The 22833-nt window shown below is 40.9% G+C and overlaps 1 protein-coding gene across 1 annotated transcript in view; it reads left to right on the forward strand.

Annotated features, from left to right (window-relative positions):
• The window catches only part of LOC130103358 (inositol-3-phosphate synthase 1-A-like), a 40981-nt gene extending 18148 nt beyond the window's left edge, over positions 1-22833 (forward strand). The window contains exons 5-11 of the mRNA XM_056269606.1: positions 13856-14049; positions 14554-14703; positions 15627-15842; positions 19373-19537; positions 20254-20367; positions 20628-20845; positions 22447-22833. Of these exons, the coding sequence (XP_056125581.1) occupies positions 13856-14049; positions 14554-14703; positions 15627-15842; positions 19373-19537; positions 20254-20367; positions 20628-20845; positions 22447-22642 (1253 nt within the window). The 3' untranslated portion in view covers positions 22643-22833. The remainder of the gene's footprint in view (positions 1-13855; positions 14050-14553; positions 14704-15626; positions 15843-19372; positions 19538-20253; positions 20368-20627; positions 20846-22446) is intronic.

A 22833-nucleotide genomic window follows, 5' to 3' on the forward strand; every position in this document is an offset into this window, starting at 1 on the left:
GGCTCGAAGAGTACAATATACATATCGAGTTTTGTTACTGTAGATAAAACTAACCCCCCCACTTTTGTCAAAAGCATTTAGAAAGTGACACACTTCCTGCTGCCAGTTGGTGGCGCTATAACTTTGACTCACAATAGTCACATCCATGTGATCGGGCTCTTACAGCGATCACACTGCTGAAGTTTCATCAAGATCAGTTAATGTATGCAGAAGTTATAACGCACTTCTTGTTTGTTGTTTCTCGCCATAAATTCGTTTCCTCGCCACGGCCAAACCGTTCGAGATATCAAAAATCCCCTCGCAAACTTTCATCCTCAATGTCTTGACTTCATGCTGACCGAGTTTCGTGCCGTTTGTTTGAATTCTCTAGGAGGAGTATTTCACATTCCATTGCGTGTGTTTTACCAACAACCCTAAATAGCCGACTTCCTGTTGGGCTGGGGTAAAAAGTAAGAGTGTGAAGTATATATGAAACGAGGAGATCTACATGTGTACCGAGTTTCATATTATTACATGCAAGCGTGTTTGATTTATGGACCATGTTTTCGGACCCCGTTCCAGGGGGCGCTGTCGAGCCCCCCTGCCACGCCCGGGTACCATCTTCAGCCCGGCCCTGATGGCCGCGGGTTCTGACATGTGTGCAAAGTTTCAGGAGTTTTTGAGCATGTTAAGGCCTCCAAAAGTGTCCAAAAGGTAGCAGAAAAATAATAATAATAATAAATATAGCTGCGAGCAGCGATTACGGGCCCAAGCCGGTGGCACCGCAACCCCGGTGCCTTTAGTTACCTAAAGGCACCGGGGTGGCGGTACCACCGGCTTTGGCCCTTCATCGCTGCTCGCAGCTATATTTATATATATATATATATATATATATAAAGCCGGTGGCACCGCCACCCTGGTGCCTTTAGGGTTATTGTGCACGACGTGCAAAAACGTAACCCTGCTTTGACTGTCGAAAAGAAGTGTGCTGTAGAGCTTGTATCAGTGTGGGCTCTGCAAAAGTGTGCATTGAGGGCACATATCAACCACAAAGTATGCGAGAGCAACCTTCTGAAAGGTCAGGTCTACATCCAGGTCTACATCTGCCGTGTGTTTACATCATAGTAGTGAAGTTTGAAGTAATCAGGTGATTTCAAAGCTTTTTGAAAGTGACAGACTTCCTGCTGCCAGTTGGTGGCGCTATAACCGGGGTGGCGGTGCCGCCGGCTTTGGCCCTTTCATCGCTGCTCGCAGCTATATTTATATATATACACACACAAACACACACACACACATATATATATATATATATATACATAAATATATATATATTGTTTTTTTAAGAGACAAGACAGAATATTACTTGCCTGATCTGATTAGAAAAATAGTGTTTGTGTGTGTGTGTGTGTGTGTGTGTGTGTGTGTGTGTGTGTGTGTGTGTGTGTGTGTGTGTTTGTGTGTGTGTGTGTGTGTGGCGTAATTGAACAATGTAGACATAAAAACATACTCCGTCCTTTTGTTCATACAGGACATTATTCAAACTGCAAAGTGTTTACTTATATTTGTGTACACTTGCAATAAAACACAACATTGTGCTTTTGTCAAGCTATAAACTCTTGTCAAACTGTAAACTACAACTGTCACCCAACCAAAATCTCTTACACACACACACACAGTTTAAAAGCAAAAAATATCAAACAATCCTATTTAAAAACAGTCTGTGGGAGCCATCTTTTGGACATTCATCATATCGCATTGGTTTTCATTTCTTGTCATCAAACAGAGCCCTAATCTGTTTATTTTTTCAGTTACACATTCTACATTGATTAAAAAAGAAAAATCAAATGTGTTTTTATTTTATACAGAAATAAATAATCTATCATTCAGATGAGAATAAAGTTAGTGTTAGTTCAAATTTTAAGGAAAACAAATATATGATCTGAAATATAGCACATTCATTTAAAATTCATTCAGGTTCAATTACCAAACATACAATCTTAATGTAATTTAAAGCAAACAATACATTTAAAATATATGGGTTGTATGACTATTTTTTAATATAAAAAGATATATATCCAAAAAGACAAGGCCTAAAGTTTAACAAGGGTTAAACTCTTATCACTGTAACAGACACAATCACACACACAATCACACACACACACACACAAGTCAAATCACTTACATTTTACATGCAATATTGACTTTTTTTCTGTTTCAGCAGCGAAAATAGTTAAACAAAGATCACAGCAGAACCATCGCGCATCTCACAGCAACGCGTTCTCATTACTGAATGATTCAGCATTTTGAACGAATCGGTTGACTCAAAGATTCAATGACCAATCAATCCATAAACATCTATCTCATTCATGAATGACTCAGTCGTTCAAACGAATGAATCAATGACTCGCTCATTAAGACGGTCGCCTGGCGACACCTAATGACGGTTTAGTGTTATGTTTAAAAGTATCATTCTTTCCAACGATTGTTAATTAACTCATATTTGAAACATAAGCTATATTTATATATATACATACATATACACACACATACACAAAAATAAAATAAAAACACATTTGAAACGTGTTTGCTTACTAAATTGTGAGCTGAACGAAAGTTGCAGCAAATATCAGCAACAGGAGTCAAATTTCATTAATCACGAGAGTGAAGAGCTGACTGAAAAGATGATGACGGAATAGGCTATTTTATGTAAAAACGCCTATTTAAGCGAATCTGTCATTGTACTCTTTTATTGTTGTGTTTTCCGTGAAAAATAATAGACTATTGAACTCACAATTCAAGCAATCGGCCCCCGAAATTGCACTAATTTTAGTGACACTAAAAAGTATGCGGCTGCACTGGCATTCATAACGGTGCGCGTCCATGGCGACGAGCGAGCAGAACAGAGCGAACGTTTAGTTAATTTCTACTTCCATAGGAATTCATTCGAGCGCCACCATTTCAATGTCCGTGCGGACGTCCATATTATACTTTCGCTTTCAAGTTAGTGTTTTTAAACCCCCCAGCGGGAGGTTTACACAATTGGTTTACACAATCACACGTTGATTAACCGGTGGGAAAATATTCCCATAGTAACATCCCTAATATATAAATATATAAATTCAATAGGCCTACCTGATTTTGAACACAAGAGGGCAGTATAGCACTATATATGATTTGGATTATTATTATTTTTGACTAAACAACCATTCTGGCTGTTTTTAAACTTAAAAATAATTCTTAAATTGAAAAAAAGGAATAAAATGGGTTTAGTTCTAATATTTGTATAATTTTATATAAAAATAAATGGTGTATAATTACATTTTAGAAAGATATGAGACATGCCCTGATTCTTTTTTTGACATTATTGTCCTCGATCAGAGCCCTAATCTGTTTATTTTTTCAGTTACACATTCTACATTGATTAAAAAAGAAAAATCAAATGTGTTTTTATTTTATACAGAAATAAATAATCTATCATTCAGATGAGAATAAAGTTAGTGTTAGTTCAAATTTTAAGGAAAACAAATATATGATCTGAAATATAGCACATTCATTTATAATTCATTCAGGTTCAATTACCAAACATACAAATCTCAATGTAATTTAAAGCAAACAATACATTTAAAATACATGGGTTGTATGCTATTTTTTTTTATATAAAAAGATATATATCCAAAAAGACAAGGCCTAAACTTTAACAAGGGTTAAACAATCACTGTAACAGACACAATCACACACACACACACACACACACACACACACACACACACGTCAAATCACTTACATTTTAGATGCAATATTGACTTTTTTTTCTGTTTCAGCAGCGAAAATAGTTAAACAAAGATCACAGCAGAACCATCGAGCATCTCACAGCAACGCGTTCTCATTACTGAATGATTCAGCATTTTGAACGAATCGGTTGACTCAAAGATTCAACGACCAATCCATAATCTGTCTCATTCATGAATGACTCAGCCGTTCGAACGAATCGTTTGAACGAATGAATCAATGACTCGCTCATTAAGACGGTCGCCTGGCGACACCTAATGACGGTTTAGTGATATTAAAAGTATCATTCTTTCCAACGATTGTTAATTAACTCATATTTGAAACATAAGCTATATATATATATATATATATATATACACACATATATATACACACACATATATATACACAAAAATAAAATAAAAACACATTTGAAGCGTGTTTGCTTACTAAATTGTGAGCGGAACGAAAGTTGCAGCAAATATCAGCAACAGGAGTCAAATTTCATTAATCACGAGAGTGAAGAGCTGACTGAAAAGATGATGACGGAATAGGCTATTTTATGTAAAAGCCCCTATTTAAGCGAATCTATCATTGTACTCTTTTGTTGTTGTGTTTTCCGTGAAAAATAATAGACTATTGAACTCACAATTCAAGCAATCGGCCCCGTTATTGCACTAATTTTAAAGTGACACTAAAAAGTATGCGGCTGCACTGGCATTCATAATGGTGCGCGTCCATGGCGACGAGCGAGCAGAACAGAGCGAACGTTTTTTAGTTCATTCCTACTTCCATAGGAATTCCCTCGAGCGCTCTGCACGTGGCCATTATCAATGTCCCGTATTTAAAAGCTCTCGGTCCTCAGTCACATACCAAATATATGTATAATGTATATATAAATATAATTTTGGACACAAGAGGGCAGTATGGCCCTATGTATAATTTTGTGTTTAAACTAAAAGAGCCCCTCCCCCCCTCCCCACACAGACACAGACACAGACACACACGAATGGCAGGGTGCATTCTCTCTGTCAGAGGGAGAGGGAGAGAAAATTCTCAGAAACATCCACATTCAAACCAAAATATCTAACTTCCTCTTGGTCTGAGCTAATGACAGTTAATTAGAAAGTTGTCCGGCTTGATCTGAACCATATGCATACCTGTGTCTGTCGAGTTTCATGCAATTTCAAGCATGCTAAGAGTCTCAAAAGCATCAAACAAGAATATTAAAGTTTGATGTGTTGCCACGGCAACAGTATCTAAGATATCAATAATCCTTTCACAGGTCTACATCTGCCGTGTGTTTACATTATACACATAAAGTTTGAAGCAAATCGGGTAAAAATAAGAGGGTGATTTCAAAGCATTTAGGAAGTGACACACTTCCTGCTGCCAGTTGGTGGCGCTATAACTTTGACTCACAATAGTCACATCCATGTGATCGGGCTCTTACAACGAACACACTGTTGAAGTTTCATCAAGATCAGTTAATGTATGCAGTAGTTATGACACACTTCCTGTTTCACGTTTCTCGCCATAATTTTGTTTCCTCGCCACGGCCAAACCGTTCGAGATATCAAAAATCCCCTCGCAAACTTTCATCCTCAATGTCTTGACTTCATGCTGACCGAGTTTCGTGCCGTTTGTTTGAATTCTCTAGGAGGAGTATTTCACATTCCATTGCGTGTGTTTTACCAACAACCCTAAATAGCCGACTTCCTGTTGGGCTGGGGTAAAAAGTAAGAGTGTGAAGTATATATGAAACGAGGAGATCTACATGTGTACCGAGTTTCATATTATTACATGCAAGCGTGTTTGATTTATGGACCATGTTTTCGGACCCCGTTCCAGGGGGCGCTGTCGAGCCCCCCTGCCACGCCCGGGTACCATCTTCAGCCCGGCCCTGATGGCCGCGGGTTCTGACATGTGTGCAAAGTTTCAGGAGTTTTTGAGCATGTTAAGGCCTCCAAAAGTGTCCAAAAGGTAGCAGAAAAATAATAAGAATAATAATAATAATAAATAATCCTAAGGAAAACAATAGGGCCTTCGCCCTTTGGGCTTGGGCCCTAATAATAATAATAAATATATATATATATATATATATATATAAATATAGCTGCGAGCAGCGATTACGGGCCCAAGCCGGTGGCACCGCAACCCCGGTGCCTTTAGTTACCTAAAGGCACCAGGGTGGCGGTGCCGCCGGCTTGGGCCCTTCATCGCTGCTCGCAGCTATATTTATATATATATATATATATATATATATATATATATAAAGCCGGTGGCACCGCCACCCTGGTGCCTTTAGGGTTATTGTGCACGACGTGACACAAAATATCTGCTTGCTATCTGCCGAACGGCTCTGGTAGTTTCGCTTCAGCACTGATGATGTTGTAGAAATAGTGCGCTCTGGTTGGTCTGGATTATTCGGGATTTTTTATTTTATACAGAAATAAATTCTTTATAATTCAGATGAGAATAAAGTTAGTAGGGCTGCAACTAACGATTATTTTAATAATCGATTAATCTGTCGATTATTTTTACGATTAATCGATGAATCGGATAATAAAAAAAAGCATTAATTTCCAATCCTTTATTAAAAAACAGAACTGACAGTGCAAATTCACCGTGAAAAAAAGTCCAGTGCAAAAAAATAGACTAACCAAAAACATACACATGTATGCTTTACATCTGCCAAATAATATATGCTTTTTAAAAATAAAGTGAGCTGCTGTCAGAACAATAAATAATTGATAAAAAATAAAGAAAAATACCAATCAGAAAACTTAACAGGATTTGTTTGAACGTCAGAACTTGTTCTCTACACCACACTAGCACACACTCACAAACTCTCACACTCACAGATGCACACACTCACAAACTTGTGTTTTGTTTTAGTCAAAGATGTTATAATCTTTAACAAAATGTTTGACATTTTTTAACAAGCAAATGCACCTATTATCATATTACCTATAATAGGTAATAATAATAGCAATAATAATAATTATAAGAGAAGATAATATCTGTAGTCTATCCTAATATTAATTATAAATACAATGTATATAAAATATAAATACAATATTAAATAATATTTTAAAAACAAATACAATGGATTGACCATCTCCTATGGTGTGTAAGGTATTTTGTTTATATACGTATAGTGTTTCTCTGAGTCATTAGAGTAAAGATCGAAAAAATCAGTGCTGCAAATTGTGGAAAAAATATTCCCCTGCCCTTGTAGTGGTAGGCTATTTGGACAGAAAAGAAACTGTTTTCATCGTCTGTCTATCTGATTCAAATCACAGTCAGCTAATTCAGTGGTAAGAATGTAATTGTTATTTTTATTTATATCTTATATAGTAGGCCTAATTATATATTACTGTAGTATGTACCAAATTACCAATGCTCGGACACACTCGGTCTCTCTCTCTCGTGCGCGCGATCTCGGACACACTCGGTCTCTCTCTCTCGTGCGCGCGATCTCGGACACACTCGGTCTCTCTCTCTCTCTCTCTCTCTCTCTCGTGCGCGGGATCTCGGACACACTCGGTCTCTCTCTCTCTCGTGCGCGCGATCTCGGACACACTCGGTCTCTCTCTCTCTCGTGCGCGCGATCTCGGACACACTCGGACTCTCTCGCGCTCGCTCCGCGATTGAGCGACAGTGCTCCGCGCTCAACTCCAAATTTTTTTTTATACTCAAACATTTCCGTGTCGCGCGATGCAACGAATCGATTATGTAATTCGTTGCCAACTCTTTCAAAAATCGATTTTAATCGATTTAATCGATTCGTTGTTGCAGCCCTAAAAGTTAGTGTTGATTAAAATGAAGGAAAACAAATATATTGATCTGAAATATAGCACATTAATTTAAAATTTATTTAGGTTCAATTACCAAACATACAATCTTAATTTAATTTAAAGCAAACGATACATTTAAAATATATGGGTTGTATGCACATTTTTTTAAATAAAAAAAATATATATCCAAAAAGACAAGGCCTTAAAGGGTTAAACTCTTGTCACTGTAACAGACACATCTCTCTCTCTCACACACACACACACACACACACACACACACACACGTCAAGTCACTTACATTTTTAGATGCAATATTGAATAAGCAGAAAAATCGGATTTTCTGCTCTGAAAATATAAATAAGCAAAAAAATTGAATAAGCACTTTGAATATTCTAAACAGAATAAGCACTAGTCGCTAATGAATAAGTACTAGTACTTAATGGAATAGATACTAGTATCTAAAAAATAAGTACTAGTAGCATGAAAATAGAGACTAGTAGGTTAAAATGATTAAATGTTAAAACGGCTTGCCATATTGGCTCAGAGAGAGAGAAAGAGAAAATGACCTTTTAGATACTAGTACCTATTAATAGATACTAGTATTTATTCAATAAATACTAGTACTAAGTCATTAGATACTAGTACCTATTAAATAGATACCAGTACTTATTCATTAGCTACTAATACGTATTCAAAAGAATATCTAAAGAATAAGCACTAGTATCTAAAGAATAGGCACTAGTACTAAAGAATAAGCACTAGTCGCTAATGAATAAGTACCAGTACTTAATGGAATAGATACTAGTATCTTAAAATAAGTACTAGTAGCATGAAAATAGAGACTAGTAGGTTAAAATGATTAAATGTTAAAGCGGCTTGCCATATTGGCTCAGAGAGAGAGAGAGAGAAAATGACCCTATTCAAACCACAATATCTGACTTTCTGAGGGTCGGAGCTAATTACTTTAAATTAGAAAGTTGTTTGGCTTGAGGAGAAGAATATACACGCTGAGTTTTGTAACTGTAGATAAAACTAACCCCCCCACTTTTGTCAAAAGCATTTAGAAAGTGACACACTTCCTGCTGCCAGTTGGTGGCGCTATAACTTTGACTCACAATAGTCACATCCATGTGATCGGCCTCTTACAGCGAACATACTGTTGAAGTTTCATCAAGATCAGTTAATGTATGCAGAAGTTATAACACACTTCCTGTTTCCATTATTCGCCATAAATTCGTTTCCTCGCCACGGCCAAACCGTTCGAGATATGAAAAATCCCCTGGCAATTTTTCATCCTCAATGTCTTGACATCATGCTGACCGAGTTTCCTTGCGATTGGTTGAATTCTCTAGGAGGAGTATATCGAATTCCAGGGGCATACGCTTCCAAACAAACCATAATAGCCGACTTCCTGTTGGGCTGGGGTAAAAAGTAAAAGTACAAAGGATATATGAACCGATGAGATCTATATGTGTACCGAGTTTCATATTATTACATGGAAGCGTGTTTGATTTATGGACGAAGTTTTCGGACCCCGTTCCAGGGGGCGCTGTCGAGCCCCCCTGCCACGCCCGGGTACCAGCTTCAGCCCGGCCCTGATGGCCGCGGGTTCTGACCAGTGTGCAAAGTTTCAAGAGTTTTCGTGCACGTTAAGAGCCCCAAAAGTGCCCGAATAGTCGATAAAATAATAATAATAATAATAAATATAGCTGCGAGCAGCGATTACGGGCCCAAGCCGGTGGCACCGCAACCCCGGTTCCTTTAGTTACCTAAAGGCACCGGGGTGGCGGTGCCGCCGGCTTTGGCCCTTCATCGCTGCTCGCAGCTATATTTATATATATATATATATATATTTATATATATATATATATATATATAAATTATATATATATATAAAATATATATATATATATATATATATATATATATATATATATATATATATATATATATATATATCACTTGCCTTACCTGATTAGAACAATGAAAACACTAAAAAAATAACTAGGGAATCACTAAACCGAGAGAATTAATCTGTTTTGATGATACACTCAAAATATTACACAAGCAATTCTTTAAATTTAATGATATTCAGAACAGAACAAGAATAAAAAAAAACTATAATTAAGAAATAACCGAAATAATTGAAAGCGAAAGTGAAAGTAGGTGGTGTTTGGCTCACGTAACTCTCTCATTAGAATCAAACTGTTTCAACATTTGCGATGTATTTGGATGCTAAACTATTCTTCATTATGGGCTTTGTACTTCACTCAGGTTTCAATATGTGTGTGTGTGTGTGTGTGTGTGTGTGTGTGTGTGTGTGTGTGTGTGTGTGTGTGTGTGTGTGTGTGTGTGTGTGTGTGTGTGTGTGTGTGTGTGTGTGTGTGTGTGTGTCTGTGTGTGTGTGTGGGTGAGGTGCGGGTGCGGGTGCGATTGAACTGTTACACATAAAAACATACTCCGTCATTTTGTTCATAGAGGACATCATTCAAACTGCAAAGTGTTTACTTATATTTGTGTACACTCGCAATAAAACACAACAAAGTGCTTTTGTCAAACTATAAACTCTTGTCAAACTGTAACCTACAACTGTCACCCAACTAAAATCACACGCACACACTGTCTAAAAGCAAAAAATATTTATCCAACCCCATTTAAAACAGTCTGTGGGTGCCATCTTTTGGACATTCACCATATCGCATTGATTTTCATTTATTGTCCTCAGAGCCCTAATCTGTTTATTTTTCAATTACACATTCTACATTGATTAAAAAAGAAAATTCTAATGTGTTTTTATTTTATACAGGAATAAGTTATTTATAATTCAGATGAGAATAAAGTTAGTGTTAGTTCAAATTTTAAGGAAAACAAATATATTGATCTGAAATATAGCACATTCATCTCAGGTTAAATTACCAAACATACAATCTTAATTTAATTTAAAGCAAACGATACATTTAAAATATATGGGTTGTATGCATATTTTGGAATTAAAAAAAAAGATATATATCCAAAAAGACAAGGCCTTAAACTTGAACAAGGGTTAAACTCTTGTCGCTGTAAGAGACACAATGATTCAGCATTTTGAACGAATCGATTGACTCAAAGATTCAATGACCAATCCATAAACATGTATTGTCTCATTCATGAATGACTCAGTCGTTCGAACGAATCATTTGAACGAATGAATCAATGACTCACTCATTAAGACGGTCGCCTGGCGACACCTAATGACGGTTTAGTGTTATGTTTAAAAGTATCATTCTTTCCAACTCATATTTAAAACAATCTCACATTATTTAATGCATTGTTATTTTTCAGTGTAAACGATTTAATTTGATCACCCCTACCTAGAGTAACAGCCATATAGTGTCTTATTATTCTAAATAATTGAATTTATTGATCAAATTTACAAATTAAAAATGAAAGATGAAGCATACATTTAATAAGACTAGACTAGGGGTGCCCAGCAGATATTACAATTGGCAGATTTAAATATACCATGGCCCCCCACCGTCAATTTGGTGTGTGTATAATAAAATCATTTAGTCACTACAATTAAAACTTGAACGTATTTGCTTACTAAATTGTGAGCAGAACGAAAGTTGCAGCAAAGATCAGCAACAGGAGTCAAAATTCATTAATCACGAGAGTGAAGAGCTGACTGGAAAAATTATGACGGAATATTTTGTGTAAAAGCGCCTATATAAGCGAATCTGTCATTTACTCTTTTGTTGTTGTGTTTTCCCTGAAAACCGGAAGCAATCGGTCCCCGATATGGCGCTAATTTTCAAGTGACACTAAAAAGTATGCGGCTGCACTGGAATTCATAACGGTGCGCGTCCATGGCGACGAGCGAGCAAAACAGAGCGAATGTTTTTTCATTTCTACTTCCATAGAAATTCATTCGAGCGCACTGTGAGCGCCACCACTATAAATGTCCGTGCGGACGTCCTTACTTTACTTTCACTTTTAACTTAGCGATTTAAAAGCCCCCGGTGTTACACGTCAAATAACCGGTGAGAAAATATTCTCGGAGTCACATAGGCTACCTAATATATTTAAATACAATAGGCCTACCTGATTTTGAACACAAGAGGGCAGTATAGCCCTATGTATTATTTGATATATTTATTTTTTTAACTGAATAGTGCATCCTGGCTGTTTTTAAACTTGTACATTACTCTTAAATTGAAAACAAGAATAAAATGGGTTTAGTTGTGATATTTGTATAATTTTATCTAGAAATAAATGGTGTATAATTAAATTTTTAGAAGATATGAGGCTTTTAGTGTTTATTTTTTTTTTACATGACTTTAATCCCTCGCCATAGCAAAACAATTAGAGATATTCAATAGATATTCACAATTATGCTTCTTTAATGTATTTTCATCATGTTGAAAAAGTTTGGTGGGAATAAAATAAACCACTTAAGAGGAGTGGGTAAAAATGTAGAGCCTGGTTTTGCAAAACATCCACATTAAGACAAAAATAGCCCACTTCCTGTTGGGCTGGCTTAAAGTTGTTTGGCCCGATGAGATCTATATACCGAGTTTCATAATATTACATGCAAGTGTGTTTGATTTATGGACCAAATTTTCTGACGAAGTTTATGGACCAAGTTAATTTAATTAATAAACTAATTATATAAAACTATTTTCAATGCACTACAATTCAACTGGTTATATGCCTTTACTTATTAATACAACTTATTTAAAAAATACAAGGCGTAAGACATTTATTTTCTTTTTTAATGCAGGCCAAACAACACAGCAGTCAAATGGTTAATCTAGCCCCCCTCCCCCTCCCCACACTCACAGACACACACACACACACACAGAGACGTAGGCTCAGAGAGAGAGAGAGACATAAAATGACAATTTTCAAACCAAAATATCTGACTTCCTGTTGGTTGGAGCTATTGAGTGTAAATTAGAAACTTGTCTGGCTGGAGGAGAACAATACACATACCGATTTTTATTACTGTAGATAAAATTAATCCCCCCACTTTTGACAAAAGGTGGCGCTACTGAGCCCTCAACACGCCCGTTTCTGAAACTTTGCACATGTCTACTGGCTAATAAATGAGATGTGTCTGTCGAGTTTCATGCAATTTTAAGCAATTTCAGGCATGCTAAGAGTCTCAAAAGCATAAAAAAAGAATATTAAAGTTTGATGCGTTGCCACGACAACAGTATCTAAGATATCAAGAATCCATTCACAGGTCTACATCTGCCGTGTGTTTACATTATAGCAGTGAAGTTTAAAGCAAATCGGGTTAAAATAAGAGGGTGATTTCAAAGCATTTTGAAAGTGACACACTTCCTTCTGCCAGTTGGTGGCGCTATAACTTTGACTCACAATAGTCACATCCATGTGATCGGCCTCTTACGACGAACACACTGCTGAAGTTTCATCAAGATCAGTTTATGTATGCAGAAGTTATAACACACTTCCTGTTTCCATTATTCGCCATAAATTCGTTTCCTCGCCACGGCCAAACCGTTCGAGATATGAAAAATCCCCTGGCAATTTTTCATCCTCAATGTCTTGACATCACGCTGACCGAGTTTCGTGGCGATTGGTTGAATTCTCTAGGAGGAGTACATCGAATTCCAGGGGCATACGCTTCCAAACAAACCATAATAGCCGACTTCCTGTTGGGCTGGGGTAAAAAGTAAAAGTACAAAGGATATATGAACCGATGAGATCTATATGTGTACCGAGTTTCATATTATTACATGGAAGCGTGTTTGATTTATGGACCAAGTTTTCGGACCCCGTTCCAGGGGGCGCTGTCGAGCCCCCCTGCCACGCCCGGGTACCAGCTTCAGCCCGGCCCTGATGGCCGCGGGTTCTGACCAGTGTGCAAAGTTTCAAGAGTTTTCGTGCACGTTAAGAGCCCCAAAAGTGCCCGAATAGTCGATAAAATAATAATAATAATAATAATAATAATCCTAAGGAAAACAATAGGGCCTTCGCCTTTTCAAGGCTTGGGCCCTAATAATAATAATAATAATAATAATAATAATAATCCTAAGGAAAACAATAGGGCCTTCGCCTTTTCAAGGCTTGGGCCCTAATAATAAATAATCCTAAGGAAAACAATAGGGCCTTCGCCCTTTGGGCTTGGGCCCTAATAAAAAATAAAACAATACTGCGCCATTGACTTAGACCATAGACCAGCAGCCCATGGACACAGATTAAAAAATGAAAACTGCATCGGGCTGAAACTAGCAAAACACACTTGTGTATGTATGATAGGGCCCATTATCTCACACTCCTGTTGTTGCTCATCACTGATGCAGGCTGGGATATCTCGTCTCTGGATCTGGGCGGGGCCATGGAGCGCGCGCAGGTTCTGGATTGGAGCCTGCAGGAGAAGCTCCGCCCACTCATGGACCAGCTCAAGCCCAGACCCTCCGTATACATCCCAGAATTCATTGCTGCGAACCAGGAGCACAGGGCGGACCACCTCATCAGAGGAACCAAAGCAGAACAGGTGTACTGTTTACTCTTTACTGGGACAGTGCTTATTACATATTCTGGTAACACATTATAATAAGGCTTCAAGTAAATATTTGATGATGTCTAAGAGTTCGGCTGACAAAGAGGTTTGGGAATCCCTGCATTAATTGATGGGGCCTTATTGTAACGTCTTACTAATATTTTTACTCTACATAATTTGAATCTCACACTCACTCACACACACACACACACACACACACACACACACACACACACACACACACACACACACACACACACACACACTCACTCACTCACACTTTCCCAAATACACTCACTCTCACACACACTCACACACACACACACACACACACACACTTTCCCTCATACACACACACACACACACACACACACACACACACACACACACTCACTCACACTTTCCCACATACACTCACTCACACACACACACACACACACACACTCACTCACACACAAAGACACGTTTTCTAATGTTGAAGATGTGTGTGTGTATCAGGTGGCTCAGATCCGCAGAGACATCTGTGACTTCCGACAGAAGAGTGGCGTTGAGAAAGTCATCGTTCTCTGGACCGCAAACACTGAGAGATTCTGTGACGTCGTTCCCGGCGTCAACGACACCGCAGAGAATCTGCTGAACACCATCGAGGTGTGTGTGTGTGTGTGTGTTATCTCAGAATAAACCCCCTTCAGGTGTGTGTGTGTGTGTGTTATCTCAGAATAAACCCCCTTCAGGTGTGTGTGTGTGTTATCTCAGAATAAACCCCCTTCAGGTGTGTGTGTGTGTTATCTCAGAATAAACCCCCTTCAGGTGTGTGTGTGTGTGTGTGTGTGTTATCTCAGAATAAACCCCTTCAGGTGTGTGTGTGTGTGTGTGTGTGTGTGTGTGTGTTATCTCAGAATAAACCCCTTCAGGTGTGTGTGTGTGTGTGTGTGTGTGTGTTATCTCAGAATAAACCCCCTTCAGGTGTGTGTGTGTGTTATCTCAGAATAAACCCCTTCAGGTGTGTGTGTGTGTTATCTCAGAATAAACCCCTTCAGGTGTGTGTGTGTGTGTGTGTTATCTCAGAATAAACCCCTTCAGGTGTGTGTGTGTGTGTGTGTGTGTGTTATCTCAGAATAAACCCCTTCAGGTGTGTGTGTGTGTTATCTCAGAATAAACCCCCTTCAGGTGTGTGTGTGTGTTATCTCAGAATAAACCCCTTCAGGTGTGTGTGTGTGTGTGTGTGTGTGTTATCTCAGAATAAACCCCCTTCAGGTGTGTGTGTGTGTGTGTGTGTGTTATCTCAGAATTAACCCCCTTCAGGTGTGTGTGTGTGTTATCTCAGAATAAACCCCTTCAGGTGTGTGTGTGTGTTATCTCAGAATAAACCCCCTTCAGGTGTGTGTGTGTGTTATCTCAGAATAAACCCTTTCAGGCTGATGGAGACCTGATCCTGATCACCCTGTCGGGTTTATTCTGAGATTACCGGCTGGATGTACATTATCACGTGCCTAACATGAACTAACAAAGAAAAACACATGTATTACTGTGTCTGGATGCTTTTATTGTTCTCTCGTGTTTCGTCACAGACCGGGGGGGAGGTTTCTCCCTCCACCATGTTTGCGGTGGCCAGTATTCTGGAAGGTTGTGCGTATATTAACGGCTCCCCGCAGAACACGTTTGTCCCCGGAGCCGTGGATCTGGCCGTGCAGCGAGGAGTCTTCATCAGCGGAGACGACTTCAAATCCGGCCAGACCAAACTCAAGTCGGTTCTGGTGGACTTCCTCGTCAGTGCTGGAATCAAGGTAAGAGAACTACTTTAAAGAGGATCTATTATGCTAGTGTTGATGATGTTTTCAGGCTCTACTAGAACAGGTTTTCCAGCTTGAAAGCACAATCATTAGGCTAGCGAACTCAATGCAACAATCCAAAGGAGAGAGAGATGAAGAGACCGGAATCAAACACAGCATGGAAACTCAGACCGGACAGCTGGTTGAAGAAAACTCTAGATCAATCTCCGAGCTGCTTGGAAGCACAGGCGAGATGCAGGAATGACTCAGCTTGGAACTCAGATACAGGAACCGGGTGAGAGAACAAAATAAGAGTGATGAGCCGACACCAAGTATATCTCACTCCGACTAGAGATAGGCAGCTGACTCTGCAGCTGAATGACTTATTGGAGTGATCAGCTGGTTACCAGGCAACAAACAAGCAGCACACAGACAGACCCAACACCTACAAACACACCAGACAGATACGTAAAATGAACACATGGATCTATGAACCGTGACAGTACCCCCTCCCCTAAGAGCGGCTCCTGGCGACTGTAATCAATAAGGGAGTGATCCAGTATGTCCCTAGCAGGAACCCAACTTCTCTCCTCCGGACCGTAACCCTCCCAGTCCACCAGGTACTGAAATCCGCGTCCCCTCCTTCTCGAGTCCAGAATGCGATTGACCGAATAAGTGGGTTCCCCATCTACGAGTCGCGGCGGAGGGGGAACCGGGGCGGGCGGATTAATGTGTGAATGGAACACGGGCTTTAATTTGGAGATATGAAAAACGGGATGAATTCTGTACGCAGGAGGGAGTTTGAGGCGGACTGCCACCGGACTAAGAATCTTGGTGACAGTGAACGGGCCAATGAAATTGGGAGCTAAGTTGTTACATACGGAGCGGAGAGGAATGTTCTTGGTAGAAAGCCACACGTTTTGACCCACGACGTAGATGGGAGGCTTGAGCCTTCATGCGCGCTCCCACCTGGAGGAGAGTCTCTGGACGAACACGTGAGCGGAGGGGACCGAGACTACGGATTCCAGACTGGGAAAAATAGGTGGCTGGTACCCTACGCTACACTCAAATAGAGATAGGCCCGTAGATGACACTGGTAATGAGTTATGTGCGTACTCAACCCATGAGAGTTTCTGGCTCCAGGAGGAAGGATTCTGAGAAACCAAACATCGCAACACCGTCTCTAAGTCTTGGTTGGCACGCTCGGTCTGGCCGTTGCTCTGAGGATGAAAGACTGACACTCGCCCCCAATAAACGACAAAACTCTCCATAATTTGGAAATAAATTGGGGACCCCTGTCAGAGACCACGTCTATCGGGAGGCCATGTAAACGAAAGACGTGATCTGCGACAGCAACCGCTGTCTCCTTGGCAGACGGTAATTTGGGCAAGGGGATGAAATGAGCCGCCTTCAAGAACCGGTCCACTACGGTCAAAACGACCGTATTGCCCTGGGAGGGCGGGGTGGGCGGGAGGGCAGTGATAAAAGCTAGCGTGATGTGGGACCAGGGTCTCGAAGGGACAGACAGCGGTTGGAGTAACCCATCCGGAGGGCGATTGGAAGTTTTACCACGAGCACAGACCGAACATGCCAAAACTTCGAATGTCGCGAGCCATTGAGGGCATTACCTCTTCTAAGGCCGAACGGACCTTCGACTCGATCTCCCATATGAGTGTGGAGACAATGAGTCTCTCAGGAAAAATGCACTCGGGAGTGGACGGGTGTTCGGAACGGTCAAAAATGCAAGATTAAGCATCGGGCTTGATGTTCTTAGAACCCGGACGAAAACAGCAACATTACACACTAAAGATGAAGATGAGGAAAGCAGAATAGCTCCTCTTTAACAAATGTATTGGTGTCTTATACATTTTTAAGCAATAAAAGCACAGATATTATTTTCTGGTAACTGTCACCAGGTCCATGGAGGGGAACAAGAACAGGAGATGATGGCTTAACTGGTGGCGGAACAGACCGTTCAGTGGCCCGGGGCGGATCAGAACGTTCAGGGGTCCAGGGTGGAGCAGACCGTGCCGACGGCCAGGGCGGAACCTGCCATTCGGGAGACCAGTGCGGAGCAGCAGGCTGTGCAGACCTTTCAGGTGGCCATGGTGGAGACAACCAGGGCGGCACAGGCTGTGCAGGCGACCAGGGCGCGAAGAAGCACTGGCTTGGTAGGTTGCATGGGTGGAGCTGGTAGGCCGATACACTGGGGCGGTGCTGGCAGGGCAAGGCGCTTGGGCAGTGCCGGCAGGGCGAGGCGCTGGTATGGTGCCGGCAGGGAGAGGCGCTAGAGCAGCGCCAGAAGGGCGAGGCGCTGGGGCGGCGCCAGAAGGGCGAGGCGCTTGGGGATGGCCTCCAGGCCCTGTGGGATCGAAGACGCCTTCCTCCTCCTCCGTTTACGAGATCGCGGCGGTACTGCAGCCTCTTTGGCCACCACTGGCGGTGCAACAGGGAGAGTGGACAGCTCTGGGACAACCGAAGTCGGACTTGAGACCCCCGAAGTCGGGTCCTCCCGGACCACCGGACTTGAGACCCCCGAAGTCGGGTCCTCCGGGACCACCGGACTTGAGACCCCCGAAGTCGGGACCTCCGGAACCACCGGACTTGAGACCCCCGAAGTCGGGTCCTCCGGGACCACCGGACTTGAGACCCCCGAAGTCGGGTCCTCCGGGACGACAGCGGACTGCTCAGGGATGTTCTCCGGGCCTTGAGGGACGGCGGACGCCTGCTTCCTCCTCTTCCTCCGTTTATGATGGCGAGGCGGTGGCATCAAGCTTACCGCCTCTGGGAGCGCTGCAGTGTCTTCGGCCTCCTCTGGGGGTGCTACAGTCTCTTGCAAGGGCATGGTGGCCATTTTGCCTGGAGAGACGGGCGTAGCCCAAAAGTCCAGGATTTCAAGCCCCTTCATCTCCCTCCGAGGCAATGGGTCATCAAGGCAGTTATTAAAAAGATCCTTTAGTGCTACATCATTGTAACCCATGCCTCTCGAGAGAGTCCAAAATGTCTGAGACAGACAACCCACCGTCTGGCCCTGCTGACGTAGGGTTGCTTAATTACAGAATCGTCCCCTCCTCTCCTTCTCAGTGGTTGGGGGAAGGATACGAAAACCTGTACTGCTGGATCTATACATCTGGATGGAGTCCTTCTGTCATGAGAGATGCACACAAAAAAGGTAAGATCCATGTGCAGTTTAATGGGGTAATCCATAATCATAAACCAGCCAGGCAAAGGGTCAAAATCCATACAAAGACCGTCCAAAAACAAGAAACAAAACAGGAATGTAACTCAGAAGTGCAATCTGACATCAAACAAGGACTCCATGACAAACACTGAAACAGACAGGGTATAAATAGACAGATACAAACAATGTGAGTGGGAACAGCTGTGTGCAATGATCAGTGATGAGTTCAGACAAAGGATTATGGGAAATGCAGTTCATGATGTGGTGGTGACGGTATGGGGAAGAGACCTCTAGTGGACACCCAGGGTACACCAAGCAGACACTGTGACAGTAACACTTTGTGTATAATTTTATATGTTTTCAGCCAACTTGTATAGTGAGTTATAATCACCTCGGGAACAACGACGGGCTGAACCTGTCGGCGCCGCAGCAGTTCCGCTCCAAGGAGATCTCGAAGAGCAACGTGGTGGACGACATCGTGCGGTCCAACCCGATCCTGTTCCGGCCCGGGGAGAAGCCTGACCACTGCGTGAGTCTGTGTGTGTGTGTGTGTGTGTGTGTGTGTGTGTGTCTGTCTGTGTGTGTGTGTGTGTGTGTGTGTTTGTCTGTCTGTCTGTCTGTCTGTCTGTCTGTGTTTGTGTGTGTGTTTGTCTGTGTGTGTGTGTGTGTGTGTGTCTGTCTGTCTGTCTGTGTTTGTGTTTGTGTGTGTGTGTGTGTGTGTGTGTGTGTGTGTGTGTGTGTGTGTGTGTGTGTGTGTGTGTGTGTGTGTGTGTGTGTGTGTGCTTACATCTCATCTGAGTAAATATACACTACTGCTCAAGAGTTTGGGGTCAGTAAGATTTTCTTTATTAACACTTTATTCATCAAGGACACATTAAATTAATAATCATGTCTCTTGAGCGTCAGATCTGAAGGATCATGTGACACTGAAGACTGGAGTAATGATGCTGAAAATTCAGCTTTGATCACAGGAATAAATTACACTTTACTGTATATTCACATAGAAAACAGCTGATTTACATTGGAATAATATTTCAAATTTTTTACTGCATTTTTGATCAAATAAATGCAGTCTTGGTGAGCAGAAGAGACTCTTTTGAACATGTTTGAACAAGATGTTCATATGCAAATAGTTCATGTACTATATAATCTAGCATTTTGAAAATGGTATTCCGGTCTACAAGGAAAGATGCAATGCAAATATAATGTGCAAATATAACATAAATATTATGTGTGTGTGAACAGGTGGTTATTAAATATGTCCCCTATGTGGGCGACAGCAAGCGTGCGATGGATGAGTACACCTCCGAGATCATGATGGGAGGAACCAACACCATCGCCATGCACAACACCTGCGAGGTCAGTCGCTCGCGCAGCAATATCCAGCAGAGAGCACGTCTAATCACTCAAATCACGAAACATGCAACATGCAAAAATTAATAAGAACTCATGACTGTTGATTATGAATGCAGTGATCACTTCATGCAACTTTGAGTCATCAGATAACAGATCACTGTACACTGTAATGTGGACTCTTTCTGTAAATCTGCTTTGAAATGATGTGTGTTGTGAAAGCGATATACTAATAAAGTGAATTGGTGTTACTTTGATGATTATAGGACTCTCTGCTGGCCAGTCCTATTATCCTGGATCTGGTGATCCTGACGGAGCTGTGCCAGAGAATCACGTTCTGCACTCGGGAGGATCCGGTGTTCCAGAGTTTCCACAGCGTCCTCTCGCTGCTCAGCTTCTTGTGTAAAGCCCCGCTCGTGCCACAGGGGGCGCCGGTGGTCAACGCCTTCTTCCGTCAGCGCGCGTGCATCGAGAACGTCATGAGGTGAGAGAAGATCTGCGGCCTTTAACCTTCTGTAACACGTCTTTCCCTCGCGGGTCAAAATGACCCGAAGACCTACAATTATACTTAATTTTTTTTTTTAATTGTCCAGAAAGCTTATTTTATTTCATTTTGATAATATTTTTCTATTTTTAATGCAATTTTTTTGAAGATTTTTTTTATTTTTATTTTTTATTTACCTTTAAATTAGTATCAATAAATAGTAATTTAAGCACATTCCTCACATTCATTCAACTTAATTCATAATAACTCACAATTTCATGCATAACCCTTTTAACTCAGCTCTAAATATCTTACATCGGGAGTCTTTGCCGACCTCATGTGGGGAAATAATAATAACACATGATATTTCATGCCTCTAGATGGGCTTATAGCTCTATATGGAGCAGAGGAGCTGTTACGCTGGGTCCTAAAGCCAGTTCGCCTCAGTGTGCATTCAGAAACACATCTAGACATTATAAAATAATTTTTTCGTTAAAGTTTTAGTTAGAGTTTAGAGCATTTTTAGGTTTTTCGGTAACACTTTACTTGAAGGGGTGTGCATAAGACTGACATGACACCTTCATAATCATGACATGACACGTCATGAATATGAAGGAGGCTTATACATGTTTATGACAACTGTCATTAAGTGTCATTCGCTCAATTATGAAATTTTTAATGCAAATATGACATTGTTTGAGATGTCTTTGTTATGACACCTTGACATAAACCAATACATCATAACCTGTCATAAATATGTCATAAACATGATATAGCAGATTAATGATCAAACTTAAGAAACCACTTAGCTTTATGGGTTAACATTACATTAAACTGTCATGTGGTTGGTTTTGACATTGGCTGTCATGAGGCATTATAACTGTGTCATGAATATGTTTCTTGACCTCAACTACAGTGGCACACATTGAATTTGTCATTAAAATGTCTCATGACAGCCAATGTCAAAACCAACATGACAGTTTAATGTAATGTTAACCCATAAAGCTAAGTGGTTTCTTAAGTTTGATCATTAATCTGCTATGGCATGTTTATGACATATTTATGTGTTGTCTTAGTAATGTCAAGTTGTCATGACCAAGACACTGACAGGTTATGATGTATTGGTTTATCTCAAACAATGTCATATTTGCATTAAAAATGTCATAATTGAGCGAATGACACTTAATGACAGTTGTCATAAACATGCATAAACCCTCCTTCATATTCATAACATGTGTCCTGTGATGATTATGAAGGTGTCATGTCACTCTTATGCACACCACTTCAAGTAAAGTGTTACCGGTTTTTCTATGTGTACTGAAGCATTCCTCAGGGGGTCAAAATGACCCGAAAGGGAAGGAGGATTTGTTACTTTTTTTAAATTGTCGAAACTCGTCAAATCCATTCAATTATTCTTGTGTATATTCGTGGTTCAAGTGCGACAAAAGTCCTGGAGTCTTGGACCCCTCTGATGAACACTCTTTTTGTTTTTTTAAATAGTTGAGGGTCAAAATGACCTGAGTGAAGGATGAGTGTGAAATCATTTGCATGTATTGAGTGTGTGTGTGTGTGTGTGTGTGTGTGTGTGTGTCGTTGTGCAGGGCTTGCCTCGGCCTCCCGCCTCAGAACCACATGCAGCTGGAGCACAAGATGGAGAAGAGCTTCATGCGCTCTCCTGAAAACCCCGTCCAGCGACCCGTCCTCGTCAACGGCAAGATCGACCACATCAGCGCTTACCAGTCCGCCAAATACATCGAGATCAAAAGCCATGAGAAGATGCAGCACTCCGTCTCATAGAAACCCTGAAGCATGACAACAAACCAGACGTTAACGTTTACCACTCGTTTAAGTAGAACTTTTGCATTACAGTCCTTTACGAATGCACATCCCTAACTGATTTATGGATATGCATTTGACTATGAAAATATGAATGGCTTCTGTTTGTTTAGTGAGTACTGTACTTCTGAATCCATGCTTTCTCAACCATG

Source organism: Rhinichthys klamathensis, unplaced genomic scaffold, assembly GCF_029890125.1.
Source record: "Rhinichthys klamathensis goyatoka isolate OS25496 unplaced genomic scaffold, OSU_Roscu_1.1 h1tg000284l_1, whole genome shotgun sequence".
In the NCBI taxonomy this organism is placed as follows: domain Eukaryota; kingdom Metazoa; phylum Chordata; class Actinopteri; order Cypriniformes; family Leuciscidae; genus Rhinichthys; species Rhinichthys klamathensis.